The sequence below is a fragment of the Odontesthes bonariensis genome, chromosome 14 (assembly GCF_027942865.1).
Source record: "Odontesthes bonariensis isolate fOdoBon6 chromosome 14, fOdoBon6.hap1, whole genome shotgun sequence".
NCBI classification, from domain to species: domain Eukaryota; kingdom Metazoa; phylum Chordata; class Actinopteri; order Atheriniformes; family Atherinopsidae; genus Odontesthes; species Odontesthes bonariensis.
Window position 1 is genome coordinate 13978278 of NC_134519.1, and position 20696 is coordinate 13998973.

Below are 20696 nucleotides of genomic sequence, written 5' to 3' on the forward strand. Positions count from 1 at the left end.
TGAAGCTGGAGAGTAGTAGAAGTTGATCTTAAAGCAATACTATGTAACATTTCTACCTTAAAATAACAGCTTGAAAAAAATTGTGCGGCTAGAATGAGTTTTAATATTACGATTGGCCTGTCTCCTATGCCCTACGGGGGTCTGAGTTGGAAAGACTGCGCTATGTAACTTTGCTGGACCGGCCCGGGAGCTGAGCGGAAGTACTTCGACTTGCTTTCTGGCACACCTACCGTGAAAACAAATAGACCCCTCTCACACTCCCAGGTACATTTGATTACTCTTACATTCTCGGTCGACATATCTTGCACCTTCTGACTCCTCGCCGGTTCGTCAACAAACGTGAAACGTGAAAGCGAAAGGGTGTTGTATTTACGACAGTGTAACCGTACATTACCTCCAAGCCTGTAGGGGGAGCTCCATAGTGGACTTTTTGAGAAGTTACATTGTATTGCTTTAATATATGTGCTTTTGACTAATCTTTAAGTATGCTAACATTTATTTTGCACATTCCGCGCCTGAAACTGCCTTGGAGCACCCAGGGCCAAAGAATAGTGGTTTCCAACCCTGCATCACACTGTTTTTGTAAGTTTTTACTTCGTGTTTTTGTGGTCTCTTCTACATGAAAAGAAAATTCATGTGTACGGCTACACATGTGCAGGGCTTGCACAAAGATTAGTTTTCATGACATGGTGTTAAATCCCACAGCTGTGGGGGGAGTTCAAGAGCAGAGTAACTGCCAATTTCTATAGTGTAACTTTAAATGAGCATGAAAGGTGTTCGTGACCACATTAATTGAATAACAATGTGAAAAACAAAGGACACGCCATCGTATGCGTGCTTACATGCCCTGTAACACACCTCCTTTCTGGTCAAGACTCTCTCCTCCAGGTGACTTCCTTTAAAAAAAATCCTTTAAAATATTTGTCTGGAGAAATGAGGGAAGGAAGGAGGAAACACACATTGTATGAATTACATGAGATTAATATTTTATTACAGGATCCGGGGACTTGCTTTTAAAACCAGCACCAATGAAAGTGTGTGTAAGCTGAATCGGTGTTAATTATGTTGACTGGCAAAGTAAAGTACTATAGTTTTAGTCATGTTATGTTTTGTCACACATATTCGTGTTTTGTCATTTCATTATAATGAAATAGCAAAAACTAATCTTACTGCTACTGTAGCACACAACATGTGGCAAATGTTATTCTGAGACAAGTCAGTGATACAAATATTCATTGAAAATAACGTCATGATGGCATTTAATATTGCAATGATGTAACACCACCCAATGCTACCATATAAATATATTGAAATATTGACTAATGTTTTACATCTTTAAGTGTAGTCAACAGATATCTGATTAATGGCTGTATGAGCCAAATTTTTTAGGAATAAATGCAGATCAATTTTATAAGCTTAGCTTTGAAAACTGTTGACAGTCACTGAGATTGTTATGCTAATGATGTTTCTCCCACTTTGTTCCGTCTCTTCACCTCTCATGACTGTTTACCTACGTGCAACCAAAGCCCACTCGACCGTGACTGGTCTGTTTTCCTCGGGCTACAAATGAAACCTTTGCCCATTAACTCAGTAAATTTATATGCAAATATCAGTTCATAGAGATTAGCTTGGTGGCTGGAATGAGCTGGCACGCGTCATAGAAGTTGATTATGAAAATATGAGAAAATATGAGAATATGAGGCACTGGATACCAACTGTGTTGCAAAGTGGTATGAATTGGATTTTTATATTTGTGCTTTGATGCAGAAAAATGATTCCTTATTGTTCGTGCGAATTACTCTGTTTCTGCAGTGGGTAGCGAACATGGCAGATGACCTAATTAACATAACGTTGAAAAAAAATTTATACCAGACAAATGAAATCAAACATAGCACAATGTCTTTGTTTTGCTCACCATTAGGTTCTAAACTTTTGGGTTTATTTATTTGTCGCTCTCTTGACCCAACTTTCATTCAATGACATAAGTCAGACCAACATTTCCATCACTGCAGGTAGAAGGATTAATTATACAAAGCAGTGAGACAATCAGATCTGTTCATCTTCCCCTTTTTAGACCAAAATGTCATTTTAAACATGTCATGCTGTAGAGAAAACTGTTTGCTTAGCTGTGGGGCTTCACACCAACATCTGGACAGTTTCTTGTTAGCCTTATACAAGCAAAGAACAGCACTGACAAAGTCAAAGAAAAAAAAAAAGCACAGATTGGCACATTTCATTTGACTTCAGAACATACAATCCCGCTTACAGGTGGTGTGGATGGAGCAGGTTTTGCAATGTGCCTGCAGTCTACACTGAACATACAATGGCGAGGAGAGACATTTTCCGGGTGCATCTGCACGTAGGTGGGCAGTGTTTGGAGAGGTTACTAAGGGCAGGGTTTGGTATTTGCAGGTTGTATTTCAACAAAGCTGCCCCACGTGAGAGCCGGCAGGGACGTAACAGATGAACGTGTTCAGCCCAAAGAGAGCACCTTGGCAGGTTGGTTTAGGCACAGAGCAGAGAAATTCCTCAGCACTTCTGTCATGCTGCTGAGATTAAGAACAGAGCTGGGGTCAGCCGGAGACCAGAGAGGGAGCATGGGGCAGACACAGTGGGATACTTCCTCACTTGAGGTTACTTACACAAGCAGCAGGCTAGCTGTCAGAAATGAGACCGGTGAACACTACGTCGAGCTCAGAGACAAAACATTGGAGTCATGTTCGAGTGGGACTGATGTTGAATACTGTTACTGTTTCAAGCTGGGTGGTATTGTAACTTGGGTGGTATTTGGAGGGACGGCTTATAGATTTGCTTTTGTTGATCCACTGTACTGTCTCTAAGCACTTCATCTCTTTCTTTAAACACTTTCATTAATTAATTTTTTTTTTTTATCAAGCAATGTGTTTAGTGCTCTTTCTCCCACCCATAAAGGCAATGGCTAAAGTGTGATATGTGAGAAACAAATGTTTTTCGGAAATACTTGATATTACTTGATATAACTTGATTTGAAACTGAAAGTTTTTTTTTAGATGAAACATTTTAGATGAAACATTTTTAGATGAAACAGCTCACCAAGTATCCTGTAATCAAGATCTAAACAAGAGGATTACATGCAGCAAGCTTCTGACCTATAGTTTTGGGTTTGTTTCCTTTGTTTATTTTGTCTTAGTGATGTTCTATGTGCTACTTTACCCTAAATCCTATTCAATTTAGCAGGAGCTTGTTTCTTGGTAATTTCTTTTTTCCCTCATTTCTTGTTTTAAAACTGTTGTTTACATTGAAACACTTGTTTTACATCACTATCAGTATATCAAACAGGTTTCCTTTACTCATTGCTAGATCCTTCTCTTATATTCATGTCTTGTTTTCTACTCTGCCCTGCACTATGTCTTTTTGGATTTCATTTCTTGGATTTAAGTTTTAAGCTTCAGATTTCTTGCCTTACAGGACCTTTGGTTTGTTATTTAGATTTAGCTTTTTAAAATAAGCTTTTGCCCACTGCTTGCACTCCTGCCTATGAGTCTGCATTTGTTTCCTCCACTACACATTTGTGACATGAGGAGCTTTTTTTCCCCCTTGTGTTTAGAACATGGCAAAAACTGTGCAACCACAGTCAGTGTTACACATACACACATATGAACTTGTTATGAAACCTGAATTAAGTCAGAATTAACACTAACCTTATTCAACATAGATAAATGTTAACAATATCCTCAAAAAAGGATTGATATTTTGAAACCTTAATGTTGGCATGCACTGTCGCTCAAATCTCAAAACAAGAGTAATTTTGCATTTGAGCCAATATTTGTGTTGCAATATTTGACACTGACACAATCACCTGAGTAGGTTTATTCCATACATTACACTGATACTGGATTGGATCACATATGAGATCAAAGATGAAACCGTCTCAACAATAAGCTCCTTTGAACGTTGACGAACAGTATTTTAGTTTAGTGGCCACGCTGTGTTACTACAGCTTAGCTGAACATTTAAAAAAAAGAAAATCAATTTCAGACTTACCATGTCTGCTCTGTTACTAAATGTAAAATCTGGAGGCTTTCAAATAGTTTTTAATCAGCTGCTCTTCATTATCTGTAAGCTGCAGCTGTGTGTTGCCTGCCAGGATTTTAGAAGCCTGGTTGGATCTATTCGCACCTACTTGTTGTAGCTGCCACTGAGACAAAGGCTCCAGTTGTTCAACACACTGTACTTTTCCATCTAGAACATATACAGACCAGGAATCAATACTCCACCAGACAAGCATTTAAACAAATGTGGCCTTGACAAGCATCCTACACATGTATTATTTTTGGGCCCATGAGACAAAAGGAAGATGTTCGTAAGTGTTGTTCTTGGTCTGAATCTCTGTCTGACATTCCAGACTCACGCCAATATTTACAAAAAAGCCACTGCCAACAGCTCAGCCGGTGTGCCTTCTGTCTGACAAGATTCATAGGCACGGTGTGCAGAAAGACTCAGACTTGGACAGCAAGCATAGACATGACTTTTCTCTAAATCCACCAGCCTTTATGTACTGCAGACATTATCTGAGATCAAGGCTATACAGCCTGAATATACCTATTCAATGAGTTTTCTTATTACAACTTGGTATTCATACAGCCAACTCCATGTCAGATCTAAAGGTTTTACTTCAAACTTAAATGCTTAAAAGAAAGTTTTTTAAAAACATGCTTTAATCTCACTGCAAGAAAGGTTTTTGATGACTATGACTAAAAAAAAAAGGAAACTTTTCAATACTGGACATCTCATAACGGACTTATGATTTATTGGACATGTCAAAAAGCTGAGATGCCATTTCCTTTTCAGTTTGAAGTGATTTTTGCCGGGGGTTTAACACATACTCAAACAACCACTTCAATATTTCTATCTGTCACCAGAAATGCAACATGGAAAATGTGTCATTATTATTAACTGAGCCAAACACGGAAGTTATTCGTAATACCAAACAGGATTTCAGTGTTTACTGAACCTGTAAACGTCTCTGTGGAACATATATGTGCTCTGACTGTGTGGCAAATATCATTGTATTTTAGTATACCTGCTAAGTATGCTCAGTTGTGTTTTTCTGTACCTTTCATGCCTTATTCAACAGATGTTTAAGAGCACCTAAGGTGTACTCTGTTTCCACAGCCCTTTATGTTAGGTCCATGGGCTTCGCACCCGTGGGGGATGGGGGTGTTTCGACACCCCCACTTTTACAGCAACATGATTTTATCTTTTTGAATTTTCAATGACCAAATAGAGTTTTAACAAATCATAATATGTGTTTTAAAGACTCTGTACCCTCTTTAAAATAATTCCATCCAGATTTGAGCAGTGTAACTATTGTAGTTGCCATACAGGATCTAGTTTAGGGTGATCAAAATGCAAAAAAAAATGGTGTAAAATGGCCCCGTTTTGCATTTTCACAACCCAGAAAAAGGTTTCACAAATCCCAAACAAGGTTTTAATGAATCTACAACCTCTTTAGAATAATTCTATCTAGATTTGAGCAGAGTAACTATTGTAGTTTCCATACAGGACCTAGTTTAGGGCGATCAAAATGCAAAAAAATGCAGTGATATGGCCCTTTATGCCCAGCCATTTAATTTGCGAATTGGATGCCAACTTCAGCGTCGTGTCTATGGGCTTGATGTGCCACCCCTGTAACACCCCCACATTTAAAATCACTGCTCCACCCCTGGTTAGGTCTTATTGCTTCTTGCTGCTCTTTTACACTGATAATCAATATCAATTAGTTTGTTTTTTAGCCAAACTTGCAAAGACAGCCATTAAAGTTTGTAATGCAAGGATTTCATACTAATTTACAACAAACTGTGGCTTGACTGAGTTAAAAAAAAATTGCTTTATTCTTCAACATGCAGAAAATGTGCATCATTATGCTACCATAAAGACATTTTGGCAACATGTTTTCTTCATATGTGGTGCACCCAAAAACAATTGTTTTAGTTTCTTAATGAATCATCAGCTGTGTTGATCTTTTTTAACCATACTCAGCTTCAGTATAAGTATCCAGTATATTTTAATATTTTGATTACTGCTAAAAACTGCTGTTATTCAGAAAAATCAGTGGCTGCCTTTTAATAATGTGAAGGGACTTTTGTTTACTTCTGTGTGAAATCAACATTCACAAGTAGACCCATAAAATTACAATAAATTCTGAGTTCAGTCTACCTCCTGCAGTGCTAAGCTGCAGAGCCTCTGCAGCAACTGGGGTTTAAACATCCTCAGGGGTAGCTAGATGGAATTTGTGAGTGGAATCCATCACTTTCTTACATTTTAATACTAAACAACTCGCCAAAAATAAAGTTAAATCAAATAAAAAAAAGTTGCACATCAGCCAAGGCACTGCAGGTAAAATGTAGTTTTATTAGTCAGTGTCTTTAGATTTTGTGCACACTGGCATCAGTGAAATGTTTTCATTTAGACTTGTGTAAACTGTCACACCCATGGACTCACGTTTTTAGTTTCATGTTTTAGGTTATGCTTTTGTTTTCAGCCCATGTTTAGTTTTTTGTCATGCTTTAGTTTCCCTGCACTGTGTTTATTAGTTCACTCACTTCACCTGTGTTTTTCCTCAGCTGCACTCACTCCCCAATCACTCTCACTCCCTATGTTTCCTGCCCCCCCTGTCAGTTTGCCGGATCTTTGTTTAATGTCAAGTTTCAAAATCCACGCTAAGGTTCCTACGTCCCATGAGTTCCACGGTTTTTTTCTAAGATAAGTATTTATTCCATGCCATGTTCTTTTGTTTTGTTTATAGCCCCGTTTTATGTTGTTACTTTGTTTTTCGTTAATAAATCTTCCTTGTTTTTGTAAGTCCGCATCCGTGTCCTCCCTTCCTCCAAAACCTGACAGTAAACATCCAAAACTATGCATTCAAGTTATCAATTTGCCTTGTCTACCAGGTTTTCAGTGAATCCTGATGGGGAAAAAACGTTCATATAAGTATTCAACATGTGGAGGTTCTCAGTTGAAACTGTTACTTTTTTTTAAGGAAGAATTTGTGGAATTTTAAAATTAATACCTTAAACACTTTTCAAAATCAGTTTCTCATAAACAATCTTCTCTTCAGTAGCACTTCCAGGCACAGCAAAATCCCAGCTTTAATCCTCTGTGAGCTCTTTTTAGATGGGCTTGCTCATATACAACTCAAAATCTGGTTTGTATTGTACTTTAATCCTGAAAATATTGTCACAATAAAATCTTTCTGGCTGAGAGGATTTTGTTTATCTATGGAGTCATAAGGAGAGATGAAAAAACTCCTTTGTAAAATAAAGTAACAATATATCAACAAAATGTAACAAATATGACTTTTACAATCATTTGGATTTATTTTCTTGTGCAGATTGCTATGTTTAGTGACGTTACCTTATGTGGTTAAATATAAAATTTAAGAAAGCATGGGACAAGAGAGAATATTTGTCTTCAGTAATCCACTGAGGGAGTTTTGTTCTTATATCGGTCATGAAGTAAAAAATCGGAACTACAATAGGATGCTTGAGTCAGAGCAACATTTTTCATTTTCTTTTTGAATGTTGACAAATAATGATGAATATGACCTCACTCTCTATCTGCAGAAGTTCATCAGCTTTTTATAACTTTGCCCCTCAGTCACCACTATAACGCAATTACTCACACAGACAGTGACAAAATGGCCAAGACAGTAAACAGTTCATGTGTGTCATCCTCCATCTGTCACTGAGCCTCTGACCACAAAGAAAAGTGGAAAGGGAGGGATGTTTTGTAAAGATTGATCGTGGTGCTTCTTCTAGGGAGGCATTGCACTCCGATAGCAGCAGGAGGTAGTGAGAAGAGAGTGGTGAAATTCTCAGACAAGATTTAAACAAACAGAGACACAGATGCTGGCCTGGCTGGCCACAACAGGCATGAGAGACGACCACACACTGCCATCTCCAGATCAGCTGAAGAAGTATTTCAACAACTTCCACATCCTCTTTTGCTTCACTGCTAAAATCATTCAGCATGGTCAAGTTTGATAAAATGCTGGTGTCGCTTCTTTATTTCAAATTCAAATGTTGAACATTCAACAATCAACGAGCCATCTCTAGAATGAGATGACCATTGAAACAAATGGATTTGGTTGAGAAAGTGCAGGAGAATTTAAAGTATTGTAATTCAGTCTTTGCTCTGCCTGAGCTCCTTTTCCTGTTGCTGACAGCTTTTTTTATCCTTTCACGCTACATGCAAAAACAACCATGTATCCAGGTGAAAACCAGTCTTATATAAAATATCTTTACAGCTGTTAAGATGGCATAAATCTTAATATAGTACACAATAGTTTCAGTAATATCTAGACTGTAACTACCAAAAAAATAGATCTTATCTTTAATGAAAAATAAATTAAAATGTCATGAAAATATACATTTATGTTTCAGTTGGTGGTTGTTGAGTAACCGTCTGTCAGGAAGTCTTCTCGTTATTTGACGGACGTGACCAGCTTAAATTCAGAGAGAGGTTTGACTGCCACTCCTCCACACTTCTGTGCTCATGTGACACACAGTGGCAGGTCAGCTCTTGGGGGAGTTTTCTCTTTGGAAATATCCCCACCTTCAGGCCGTGCTCTGTTTCCACCAGTTGACAGCTTGTCTCAGTGGCATCAGCTTCTGCTGGAAACATCATGGAAAAATAAAAGGGAGAGACATTTTTTAAATTCAGAGTTCACTCAGTGCCGCTCCCCAATTCAACACTGTACGCACAGACTGTGCTTGTTTTCAAGGTTCTTCTTGCAGCATCACTTTGTACTGTATGAAAGTGAGGCATTATGTGTCCTTGTGAGTCACATTGCCTGGCTTGTGAGTCAGCACTGTTAATCAGATTTTTATAAAACTGGTGTCAAAAGGTTTGTGTATCTGCTCAGTCTGTCTTTGTCAAGACTGTGAGAAGTTTTAGACCTTCACAGCAAGGATACCTCCTGTCACTCAAAGTCTAATCAATCCAACACCTTGTTTTTTTTTTCCCAAATAAGTGACGATATGTACGTAAAGTAGGACTGTTCTGGTAATTCAGTCAAAGCATATTTATCTAGCATAATAAAAGACGGTATCTGAATTGATGTAAGTAAATAATGAGAGGACTTGTTAATTATTTAAATGACATTGGAATTTTATGGGGTAATCACTCAAAACCTGGGGTGGTCAAAATATCCACTACACAATTATTTTGTGTAGCTTTCAGTAAAATTTATTTGGTCTTGGCTTCATCAGTCATCCCGCTACGAAAGTGGGATGACTGAGATCAAGAAGGTGAAACCTCTCACTAAAAATATCAGTAAGATTTAAGAACTCTTACCGTGTTAAGAGTTTCCTGCACCCACCAACATGATTTAAAGTAGCAATAGTAGCCACACACTGTGATAGCAGATAGTTACTGCATGGTCGGTGTTAGATTGTATCACCTTTCATGACAGATCCCATATACCTCCACTCTAACCACCAATCACTGTACTGCATCTCTCCCGCTTCATCTCCGACTCTGATCTTATCTAGAACAGACGTCACAGGAAATTTTTCTTCTTTCTTTTGAATATATGGCTACCAGTGTTAAGTGCAATACAGCCAATTCTATATTGTTTGTGTTCTTAGACCAATTCCCTGCTGTTGGATTATTTACTGCATTATCATGCTTCAATTATGAACACAATATCAATATTTAATATCATAGTTACCTTATTTGCACTCTTCCAACAATCGAATGCCTGTGGAAGTTTTTTGGGTCAGAGGATTGGAAACATTCGGCTACTTACTACTCTGGCTTTGGTTTTTTAAACAAAGTTTTCGTTAATTTTTTGGTTTATCAGCAATATACAGATCAACTCAAGTCAAATTTTAAGCAAATACACAAATGACAGAATAAATTTGAGCAATTCTATAGCATTTTAAAATGTTTAATTTATAATAGAGATATATGAAATATTTATATCCTTGATAATCTCTAAATTAAAGGTTGTTTACAACTATATTGCAGTGGCGCTATGTATTCATTTTTTTTCCTTTTGATGCATATTCCCACAGTCCAATGAAGACTAGCCACCACATTTAAAGATATAAATAGGAATTCTGTTTGTTCTTTTTTTTAACAAAAAAGAAAAGCGGTCAAGGGACACCTTATGTGTGTGCCTGGGTTGCTTAGCAATGTCTTTTGCAAGCAGCTTTAACATTGGGTCTGCTCTAAGTGACTAATTCAGATGATTCAGACACTTGAAATGCCAACAACATAGAAGCTTTCAAGAATTTGAAATGACAGCTTTAAAAAAAAAAGAGAATGTTACTTAGAACATCCTCTTCTTATCACATTCAAATAAAAAAATTATTTCACGGACTTGTACCTTTGTCAATACGTTTTGTCTGCCTGCTGACCTCAACATGAAGCTTTAGCCTTGGATGCGTCTCTCTACAGCATTGTGTGGAGTGCTGCTTTGCTGAGCGGCGGTTCTACTGTTTATATGGACATCAAAAGTATACCAAGAGTTTGCTTCACTCTGCTTTGGCACGTGGCTTAGGGGGTTTTATGATTAAAACCAGACTGCGCTTACCCAACTCGGAGAGGCTAGAAAAATAGATTGCAGTTACGCATAGTCTGCACAAGAGGGAAGTACAGAAGCACATCTGTCTCTGTCTTTGCAGCATTTGCAAAGGTGGACTTCTCAGAGGAAGGCTTAATTTTATATATACACTGTTTAATATTCCCCTGCTACATCTCTGCTATAGGACTTTTCCCCAGATGTCACCTTGTTATTACGTCAGCCTCTAGTTCACAGGCTGTAATGATGAATATGATTTTGGCATGAGATGGAGATTTTAGTTCCCCTTCATCAACCCCTAACAGTAAATTATGTCAATTCTAAGTTAAAACAATGATCATCCTGTAAATCTAATGATGCCTCTTTATCTGTATAATTTGAATATCTAGCAATCTAGCAATCTAGCAATCTAGCGATGTTGACCGGAAGTCGAGGAACGACATTTCGTTGTCAAAACTCACGTGTGATTTTTGTGCAATGACAATAAAAGAAGGTCTAAGTCTAGTGTCGCACGATTGGAGTCAAAGCGGCTCTGGGGTCTTCCTGTGCCAAAAACAACTGAACTCCTGCCAAGTCTTGGTTCCCTAAAACTTATGACTAAGATATGCTGCAAAAAACATCTGTCTGAGGAGTTTACTGTGCTCTCTGATTTTAGATTTAACAAGTTACGGTGATTAAAAGAGCACAAATCTGAGTTTTTTTTTTAAAGATGCTTAAATAAAACTCCCCATAATTCCATGTTTCAAAATATGTAATAAAAAGCAGCTAATGTTGTTTTTTAAGGTCAGAAATTCCTCAAACCTACTCATGAAAGAAGAATTCTACGTCAGCAAATGAAAATGACTGGCTCTGTCGGTTGATTACAACCACATGTGTAACATAACTGAGACATAATGGTGTATTCCACTTGCCAAGACACATTTTACAGTGTAGTGAAGACTGGGAAATCATGTGATATCAACAAAAGCAGACATATTACGCCCTCCCCCTCTATTGCCGCCCACACACAGACTCCACACACACATCAAACACAACTCTTCTTGTAACTGAGAGGAGCACTGCAATTCATTTACTGACTTTGAACCCTGCTCTGCCAGTAAACAGAGCAAACGTCATCAGCTGTGAGCTGACACAAACATCAACACGGCAAAGGAAGAGAAAAAACTAACCATGAGTCGTCCCCCTGCCTGGTCCCTCTCTGACCTCCACTCACTGTTGCAGGGCCTCAAGTTTCAGGCCCCTGTGGTACTGGGGCAGAACACCCCCTCCTTCACACCATGCTGGTGCTCTGGCGTCCTCTCACAGGGTAGGCAGGGGTCCTCACAGACTTGAGCGGTGGGTATGGGCCCTTCCCACAGCGACCATTTTGCGGGTAAGGTGGAGGCTTTTGAGTTCTTGGATTGGCGGTGCTGTTCCCTATTATAACCTTAGGGTGTAGGGTTTGTGGGTGGTGTTCTGGACATGTTTGGCCAGTGTGGTTGGAGTCTCTCGTGGGGCAAAGATGAGGCAGGTGGCCATTCATGCCTGGTTTTTGGTGGTCTTTATGGAGACTGGGTGGGATGAAGTGGCTGGTTTTGACAACTGAAGCCATGTGGACAGGGGAGGGAGAATTAGTTCTGAGGATGACGCGGTCTTCATCAGCATGTTGTGATGTCTGAATTGAAGCAGGCTTGTGATTGGGCAGCTGGGCCACCCTGAAATCTCCTAAATTAGTTGAGTTGTGATGGTTATTGGAAGATGCATAGATGCATGCCTCCTCACTGAGACTGATGTTGGCTGTAAGACGATCAATCTGCTTGACCACCTGAATGGTAAAAGAAAAGGTGAGTACAATTAAACTTAGTTCTACTATCTGTGCTAACCAATGTAAAAGTTTTTACTATTTTACCTTGGAATTCAATGTGTTTTAAACAGCTTTTGTTACCAGATTCTTTAGCATAAATTACAACAAATGATCAAAAAGCAAACCTGGTTCTTAACATTCATTAGAACTAGCATGATTATTTCAGTTTCAGAGGCAATGTAAAAGTATAATAACCTTCCATGTGTATTGACCTATTGTCACACTTGTATCAGCATTTGATCTTAAGTGTCTCAATTCACATTGATGGAAATGTTTTGTTCTTAACAATACAACAATAATAAGCTGTGAATCAATGCTCATTTCCAGCTGCATGCAAAATGGATGCTCTAAGAGCAAGGTATGATTTAGTAATAGTCTAACACCAGGCTTTGAAATGTGCTAGCCGGTATGCTGCAAGTTACAGAAGCGCTCTGCGAAAGGTCATCTCAAATTGTCCTTAATCACTGATTCAGTAAGGGGTGATGGCTGAGTCACAAACAATGCTGTCGGAGTGCACACACACACACACACGTTCTCCTATAAACATTCCCACATAGATACATAACCTGTGTCAAACTGGTCTGCACTGTGGCTCATTTTCTCAGCATCTGAGCTTTGTGATAATCGTTTTAAATGTCAAAGTAACCAGAGGAGATTTGATAAAAGGCAGTAGACCCAGACTTCAATGATTAGACACCTGATTTACGTGTAAAGATTAAACATCTTTAATTATAGAGCCTCCTACCTCTTTCATCTCAACGTGAACTTGCTTCAAACCCCCCAGCACGTCCTCCAGATCTGTCACCACTTGCCGGATTTGATCCCTCACTGAATCTTGCTTCCTTTTGTGCCTCATCACCTCCGAACCCTGGCGCTGGTGTTCATTGTTGGTTGGCGATTTGGATATTTCTGAACAGGTGATGGTGGAGGGAGGGGCGCAGTGCCCCTTCCGTCTGCTTTGGTTCAAATGTTTTAGTGGGACTTCAGTGGAGAAGAACCCTTTATGAGAGCTACCGCAACCATTAAAACCCTCCTCTGATCCACCCCTCTGCCTTCCGCGGTCCTGATGGCTATCTTTTTCCTCCCTTCCCTCAAAGAACACAGGCCTTGGTCCACTGTGGCCATTTTGCTTGAGCAAATGACCCGGTTTGTGTGTCTCCAAATGATAGTTCTCACAACTGCATCCACAGTCCTCTTCCTCATCCACAGAGATGTACCTGACTGTCCTCCTACGCGTATACCCTTGACCTTTGACCTGAAGATGAGGGAGTGGGTGTGGTATCCCGGTGTGGAAGGGGTGTACCCTGGTGTCGCTGTGCACCACACAGCCACATTGTTCTCTTACAGATGAGTAGTGTCTCACCCCAGGCTCCGGTGGGTAGTTCCACTGGGCAGGGTTCATTTCCAAGGGGCAGACTTGGCTGCAGTCATTTGACTGGCTGTAAGGGCCCGGCCCTGCAAACACAGGCTTCCTCTGTGGGCTTCGATGACCACTTCTCTCAACTCTGTCCACTGGTGGAGCTCTGCCTCCTACATCTTTAACCCGAGGAGCCTGGATGTCTCTCCTGCTGTCCAGTGATGGGTGGTCCGTCTGTCTAACTGATGCTGGTTGGTATCCGGACCCACGGTGATAGTCGTATGGCTGATCATAGTGGATGCAGTACTGCCAGGGGCAGGGGGTGGGGGTGTTGCTGTGCTGAAGAAATCGATGGTGTCCCGTTGATTGTGAGCTTTCTGTGTACATGTCCAAAGAAGCCCAAAGATTTGTGTAGAAAACGCCTCAGTAAACAACGGGTTTCCTCCCCTCCAAGCTCTCTCCAGCCCAGTCATTCACTCCCTCTGTTTTCCTCATCTGCGTCTTCCCACAAGAAAACTTTTCTCCAGCTCTTTTTTACGCTCTACCCAAGACTTCTCCCTCCCCTTCCTTCCTGTCTGTTGTTTCCCTTCTTCTTCTCTCCCGTAACTGTTAATCCTTGTGTGCGTACTTTCCTTAGACCCTCTTTCTCCTACTTCTCCTAACTTTTTCTCGCTCCTTCTTCTTCCTCACCCTGTAGCCCTCTATCCTATGAGGGGCCCCTCTCCACCTCCCTCCCTCTCTGTCTCTCTTTCTACCTCTCCCGCCTCGTTGTTCTGTCTCATTTGCTGCTGCAGGCGTCCAGTCTCTCCCTCTCTCTGTCTCTCTGGCAGTGTATTTCCCGTCTCCTCCCCTCCCCTCCCCTCGCCCGCTCGCCTCTCTTTCTCCACCTCTTACGCCTCCTGCCTCTGGTATATTCGCTCACACAGTCGACAGTACCTTGATTTGAGAATTTCTTCTTCTCCCACCACCTGAAATCCAACCGCTTTGTGAGGCTCCTCTGGTAAAGGACTCCATGTGGTATTTTGTTTTCTCAAAGAGTGTGTGAAACAGTGTCAGCAGCGGTGCTGAGCTCATTAGCCCGACTAGAGCTTTTGCACTCTGCAATTAAATGCTGCCTGGGATTCCTCGGCATGAGACCAGGAGAGAAGGAGAGGGGAGGGGAGGAGAGAAACACGAGGGGAGGTGGGGTTTTTAAACACAGACAGACAAGGGAGACAGAACTCTGAGACAAGGAGACACAGCCACTACTTTAGTACAAAGAGAATGATATCCACTTTCCTTCTGTTCTCATCAGTTTCTTCCCCTCTTGGTCTTCGTCCACTTCAGTCAACCTGACTCTCTTATTATCTGGATTTAGGTAACTTTGCCTCAACGGTTAAGCAAAAATCCGCAGTGCTGCACTTTCAGAAATGTGTGTTTCTTTGTTAGTCAGCCTTTTTCACACTATAGCCAGATAGCATAATCTATGGGTAAATAAAGAAAATTGGAATACACAAACAAAATTACAAAAGCAGGATGAGCAACCAAGATCACTCATTGTTTTCTGATGCAGCTTTTTGTTTCAGCGACTGAGGAAACCCATGCCTTTGTTTTCAATGAAAATAACTGGAGCCTCAAAAACAATGTTTTCTTTAGAAAGAAAGAAAAAACGAGGATTACAGCATAGGGAGATGAAGGGGATCCATCCATATCAGCAGGAAGATGAGTGGTCGAGCCACAGCTGCAGGGAAAGATTGTTGATGCAGATTAAACACAGCTGGAGTGATTCTTTATCTGTATATTTGCATACACATACACATATATATATATATGTAAATGTATACATATATACATTTCCAAAAAAGAATATGATTGCATTTCACTTCACATTATCTGGAGAAACCAGGGGGCTGCTGCTTGTAAGAAGCTTTGAAGAGGAGTGAGAACAAAATTGATCTTTTAAGTTTAGTGGAGGAAAAACTTCACCCTGGTATCGAAACCTTCTTCCATCTGTGAAACATGCCTGTGGTAGCTTCATTCTGTGGGCGTGTTCAGCTGTACCTGGGCCAGGACAACTTGCTGTCTTTGATGGATCAATAAAGTCGTAATACAGGAAAAAGTATAGACATCTTCTTATGAAGTGGATCCCAAGAGAAGTGTCATGCTGCAAGAAAATGATCTTAAGCACACAAGTTATTTTGTCAAAGGAAGATTAAAGAAAAAATCAAAGTCCTGATGATGATATACAGAATAGACTTTTTTTACTTTTGCCTCCATAAGAAGATATGTAATATTGTATGTATTGGCTAATTAAACAAATGAAACAAATGACTCATTTGAACATAAATATTATGTTCGAGTTCATGTTCATAGAAACATTTAAAAAAAACTCCAAAGGATTCATGCACTTTTAAGTAACACTTCAGATTAATCTTGATAACAAATTAATAAATCTGTGTTAAATGTACAAAAATAATTTTTTTGGCAACCCAGATAATCAGGCAACAGTTGAAACAACTGTTTGAAAACACATTGTGGAATGTATTTGCACATTTTATATGATCATTTGAAATAATAATGAGTTTTAAAAATACCAGCGTACTTACATGACCAGCAATTGCAGAGCAATACAAGCATTTGCTGTGAGTTAGTCGGTCGATTAACACCCTCATTTTATTTGGTAAGCTGTTTGCAGCTTTTTTAAGGTTTTAAAAAGAGTAAAACCAGACAGATCACAGGCAGAAGGCTAGTAAAAGTAAAAGTAAAAACTGAGATGACTTAAGATTGCTTAAAACTGCTGTTGGCTGATCATTTTTAGAGGGTTGATAATCATCAGTAGTTATTTTGACACACTTGTGGTCATGTGACCTAGATGATATGACATATTTATAATGACTGCTTTATATGTACAGCCAAGAATGTTAGCATTTCCCACCATGACCTAAAACATGATATATTCATTTATTTACTAAGTCATACAAGTATATTTTTATTTGCCTGTGTTCTTTTAAGCTTAATGGAGTTTGTCACTCAATTTTGACAGATATTTTTCATTTTTGAGTTTAGAAAAATATATCATCAGAGTCACAATACCTGAGTAGAACTCTATGGTACATTTTCCATCCATGAATAAAAGCACTCTATAGAGCCTGTCTGATTCATTTATAGTCACACAACACAGATTGATAGACAGACGAAAAAGTTGAAAAGACGAGACAGAGCAACACTTCTTTCTTTCAACTTTATCTCAATATTTCTCCGGAGGGCTTCCTCAGGTGGGTATTTGTCTTATAAGCACTTTAAAAGGAACATCAAAGGTTGCCGCCCTCTTACGTTCTGCACATATACATTAGGATGGTAATAGTATATCTGTGCGTGCGTGTGTACTTCAGAAAGATGACAGCCTGTGCACCACTCACGACACACTTCACTGCTAGAGTGGAGGGCGACAACAAGAGAGGAGAGAATAGGAGCCACATGTCACCTCTGCCACGGTGAAGTCTCCTGTCTTCACCATGGTCAAGATGACCTAATTAACACATATGGACCCTTCTAAATGAGTCTATAAAAACAGCTCAATATGGTGTCGGGAATGTGTCATGATGTGGCCCATTTAAGCCCCTGCACAAGCACAGACCCAGATATTACCACCACTCAATATGCAAAGTGTATGTAATGCACTGGTGTGAAAAGAACAACTATATGTGAAATGATTAATGCTTTTGTTTGAATCAACATAAAGCATAGGCTAGTTTTAGCCTCATTAACCTTGCTGCCAGTGTGTTGTATTGATTTTGAATCCCTTTCAATTACCTAAAAGCTTGAGAGTACTTTGCTATGTTTAAAGTGTCCCTCAGTAGTTCAAATATGGCCCAAATACTTCAGCTAACCAACCCACTTAAATGTAAAGCAATGTGATTTGTTCAAGCCCAACAAATAACAGAGCACATCGAGTTTGAGTTACCACTCTAGAATATTACTAATCAGTGTTTTATTTTGTCTAAGGTCATTTTGTTATATTGTGCATTGAAATGTGATTACTTTTGTAAGGGTGTTGAAGTTTGCTCATGGATATGTAGCATAATAAAAGTTAGTACTGTTTGCTTAGGGTTTTTTATTAAGAATGTAACAAATGCTTTGCAAGAAGGGATAAGGCAGTTTTGGTCTGAAGGATGTTCTATAGCAATTTAAGGGGCTGGTAAATGTATCACACGTTGCCAAAGGCTTTCACAAAAGAAACCTTTTAAGGAAGGATTCGAAGGTGTCTAAGGACTTGGTGTGCCTTTCAAGTGGGCAGAGAGTAACAAAAAAATGGAGAAGCCCTGTCTCCCTTTGTCACAAACTGTGATTCAAGAATAAAGTAGGACTCCATCTGTGGACCCATCATGTTCGGGTCGGTACACACCAGGTTAATAAGTCAGGTGAATTTACAAGGCCATTCAAAGCCCTGAGTCTAGTTGCAGCATTTTGAATCAACTGAAGGCAGTAGAGGGAGCCTTGACTGAATAGAGTGAATTACAGTTGTCCATGCAAGAATAGACAAAACTGTGCATAATTTCTTGCGAACCACCAGCTGAAATAAATGGGCTGATTTGACGTGTAAGGCTGAAAAATGTTTTTACCTTGAGCATCAAAACCAAGGTTTGAATCAAATATTACTGATTAATTCCAAGCAGCCAGTTATTAAATTGCCCAGATTTAACCAAAGAGATTAAAAGAGTTTTGGAAACCAAACAGTAAAAATTATCATAAATCAAATTAAAGAGATTTTGGGCAATCCAGAATTTAATGTTAGAAAGAGAAGCTGTAATATATAAAAGGCTGCAGGGATGTGTGTAAAAGCAGAAATTTGCACTGTGGTGTTGAATAACTTGGCCATGAACTGGCTTGCAAATGCAGAACATGCTAGGACTAACCCCTCGGGCGCATCACAACCAGGCTGCGCTGAGTTGGTATTAGGTGTCCCTGTGGTTTAATCTTCTATATTATGCTATTCTATGTCTACCTGTCAGTTCCATTTGAAGTCATCCCTTGTTTCAAGTCATCAAAAAAACAACTCCATTAGGGCAAATGTGTAGTAGCTACATTGGTCCACAGGGCAAAGGCTCAGAAGTTGTACAATGGTAATGTTCTCTTTATTTACTTATTGGATGGTCTTTTTAAACATTTCAACCATGGAACACAAGCTCAACATCCAGATACGACAAATGTTACTGTTACTGAAAAAAATTTACTAAAACAATTAGTCACTTCCTGGTTAGGTTCCTGGTAACATCCCTTGTTTAGGGTAAGAAATCCTAATGATTTGGTTCAGGTTAAAACACATCATGGTTAGGACTACAATACATTCTTTGTAAAAAGCCACAATCCCCTCAATGGGCACCATTTTGACACTTCACATGCAAACGTTCACCTCACATTCAAATGAATCTTTAGATAGATAGACACTGTATTGATCCTGAAGGAAATTCTTTAAATGTAACTATTGGTTATTTCTGTCTGAGTGCGCATGAACCATTGGGTCCTTTTTAGGAGGACATGGCTACACTTTCATATGCATCATGTCACATGAATGCCTCCCTACACAAAACAACATGAGATACTTTGACATCTCATAACTTCCCAACATGAATTGTTAACACTGCTTACAGTTTGCGTTGGGAAAACAAACCTATGTAACTTTTTCTGTTGAGACTTTATCTCAAAAAAAGGCAAAAAGCTGAGGATTGAAGGATAACTTTGAAATTTACAGTATATTTAGTAAAAGCAGTTAATGCATGAACAATGCTGTGAAACTGTATGTTTTAGAAAGTAAATTAGGTCTGTCTCCTTAGCTTGCTAAGCTAAAAAAAAAAAGTGCACATCCCCTTATGACACTAAACTGGCATATCATCATGAGGGATGAACATTTGAAATATTTCTATAATTGTGCTCACACACATTTTATGAGCCAGAAAAAAATTGAAAAAGTCAATTGAGAAACCAGACGTCAGCAGTATTAGTGTCCGCATATCAGATGATCATCATGAGCAGATGTATTTTTTGTGTGTTCCCACTTGTACAGAAACTCTGACAAATGAGAAAAATGGAAAATCGAACATCTTCAGTTTCATGAAAAGTAAGAAGACTCGTTCACATCTGCAGAGGAAATTAATGTGAGCTGAAAGTCTAAATTGGCTTTGTAGGGATGTTATTTTCTCTATTCCTGTTCCCAAGGTCGAGCGTTAACTTAATCATTTTTTTCTTTTTTGGCAAAAGAATTCAAAGTAAAATCTTATCAAACAATGACAAAAAAGATTCCTTTCTAGCATTTCATTTCATTTTAAGCTCAGTGCCAATCCAATTGCCAGTGTTTAATAAGAATTTAGTAGAAGAAATGCCAAGATGCAGTTTTTAACTGGAGTTTGCTGCAGCTAAATAGAGAAAGAGTCAGCTTCTGGGGGTTTGGTTGTGTTTTATGTGTCATTTCCTGACATGAACATGTGACTTCAGTATCAGACAGCAGAACATGAGTCATGCGTGATATCAGGTTCTGTGAAATAATATTTGAGCCAACAAGCTTTAATCATGCACATGCTTTTTGTTACTTATAGAAGTGTGCAATATACTAATAATAATGGTGATGATTAAAAACTTTAAATTTTTTACATTTTTCTAAAACAAAGCAACATGAAAATGGAAAAAAAAAACAGGATAAACTGAGTAAATAAACAGAAAAATTTGAAATTTGAAAACGTTTACATTAAAAAAAGATTTTTTTAGGAAGAAATTAGGGACGGAGAGTTTGCCCACCTCACATCGCAAGTCATCGTTCCACACCTGAAAAGCCTTGACAACAAAAACCCAATTATTTTTGCTGCCCTGCCAGAAGGCCTGAAGCAGCAATCGGGCTCATGTAATTAAATTGCAAATGTAAATACAAGCAGGAGCTTTCTCACATTAATTCTAAC

At 39.1% G+C, this 20696-nt stretch overlaps 1 protein-coding gene across 2 annotated transcripts; it reads right to left on the minus strand.

Annotated features, from left to right (window-relative positions):
* Nucleotides 1–8002: 8002 nt before the first annotated feature.
* Nucleotides 8003–14609, minus strand: LOC142398818 (uncharacterized). 2 transcript variants are annotated; one of them, XM_075483017.1, is made up of 3 exons: nucleotides 13156–14609; nucleotides 11737–12371; nucleotides 8003–8651 (listed from the first exon to the last, which is right to left on the minus strand). In XM_075483017.1, the coding sequence occupies exons 1-2, from the start codon at nucleotides 14152–14154 to the stop codon at nucleotides 11838–11840; spliced, it is 1533 nt and encodes a 510-aa protein (XP_075339132.1). In that variant the 5' UTR covers nucleotides 14155–14609; the 3' UTR covers nucleotides 8003–8651; nucleotides 11737–11837. The 2 variants fall into 2 exon arrangements, with proteins under 2 accessions (XP_075339132.1, XP_075339130.1); XM_075483015.1 differs by having other exon boundaries at nucleotides 8003–8654.
* Nucleotides 14610–20696: the final 6087 nt, after the last annotated feature.

Coding starts and splice junctions, on each gene's coding strand:
- LOC142398818 (XM_075483017.1), bottom strand. CDS start 14,154: ATGTACACAGAAAGCTCACAATCAACGGGACACCATCGATTTCTTCAG. Junction 12,372..13,155: donor TTCACGTTGAGATGAAAGAG/GTAGGAGGCTCT, acceptor TTTACCATTCAG/GTGGTCAAGCAGATTGATCG.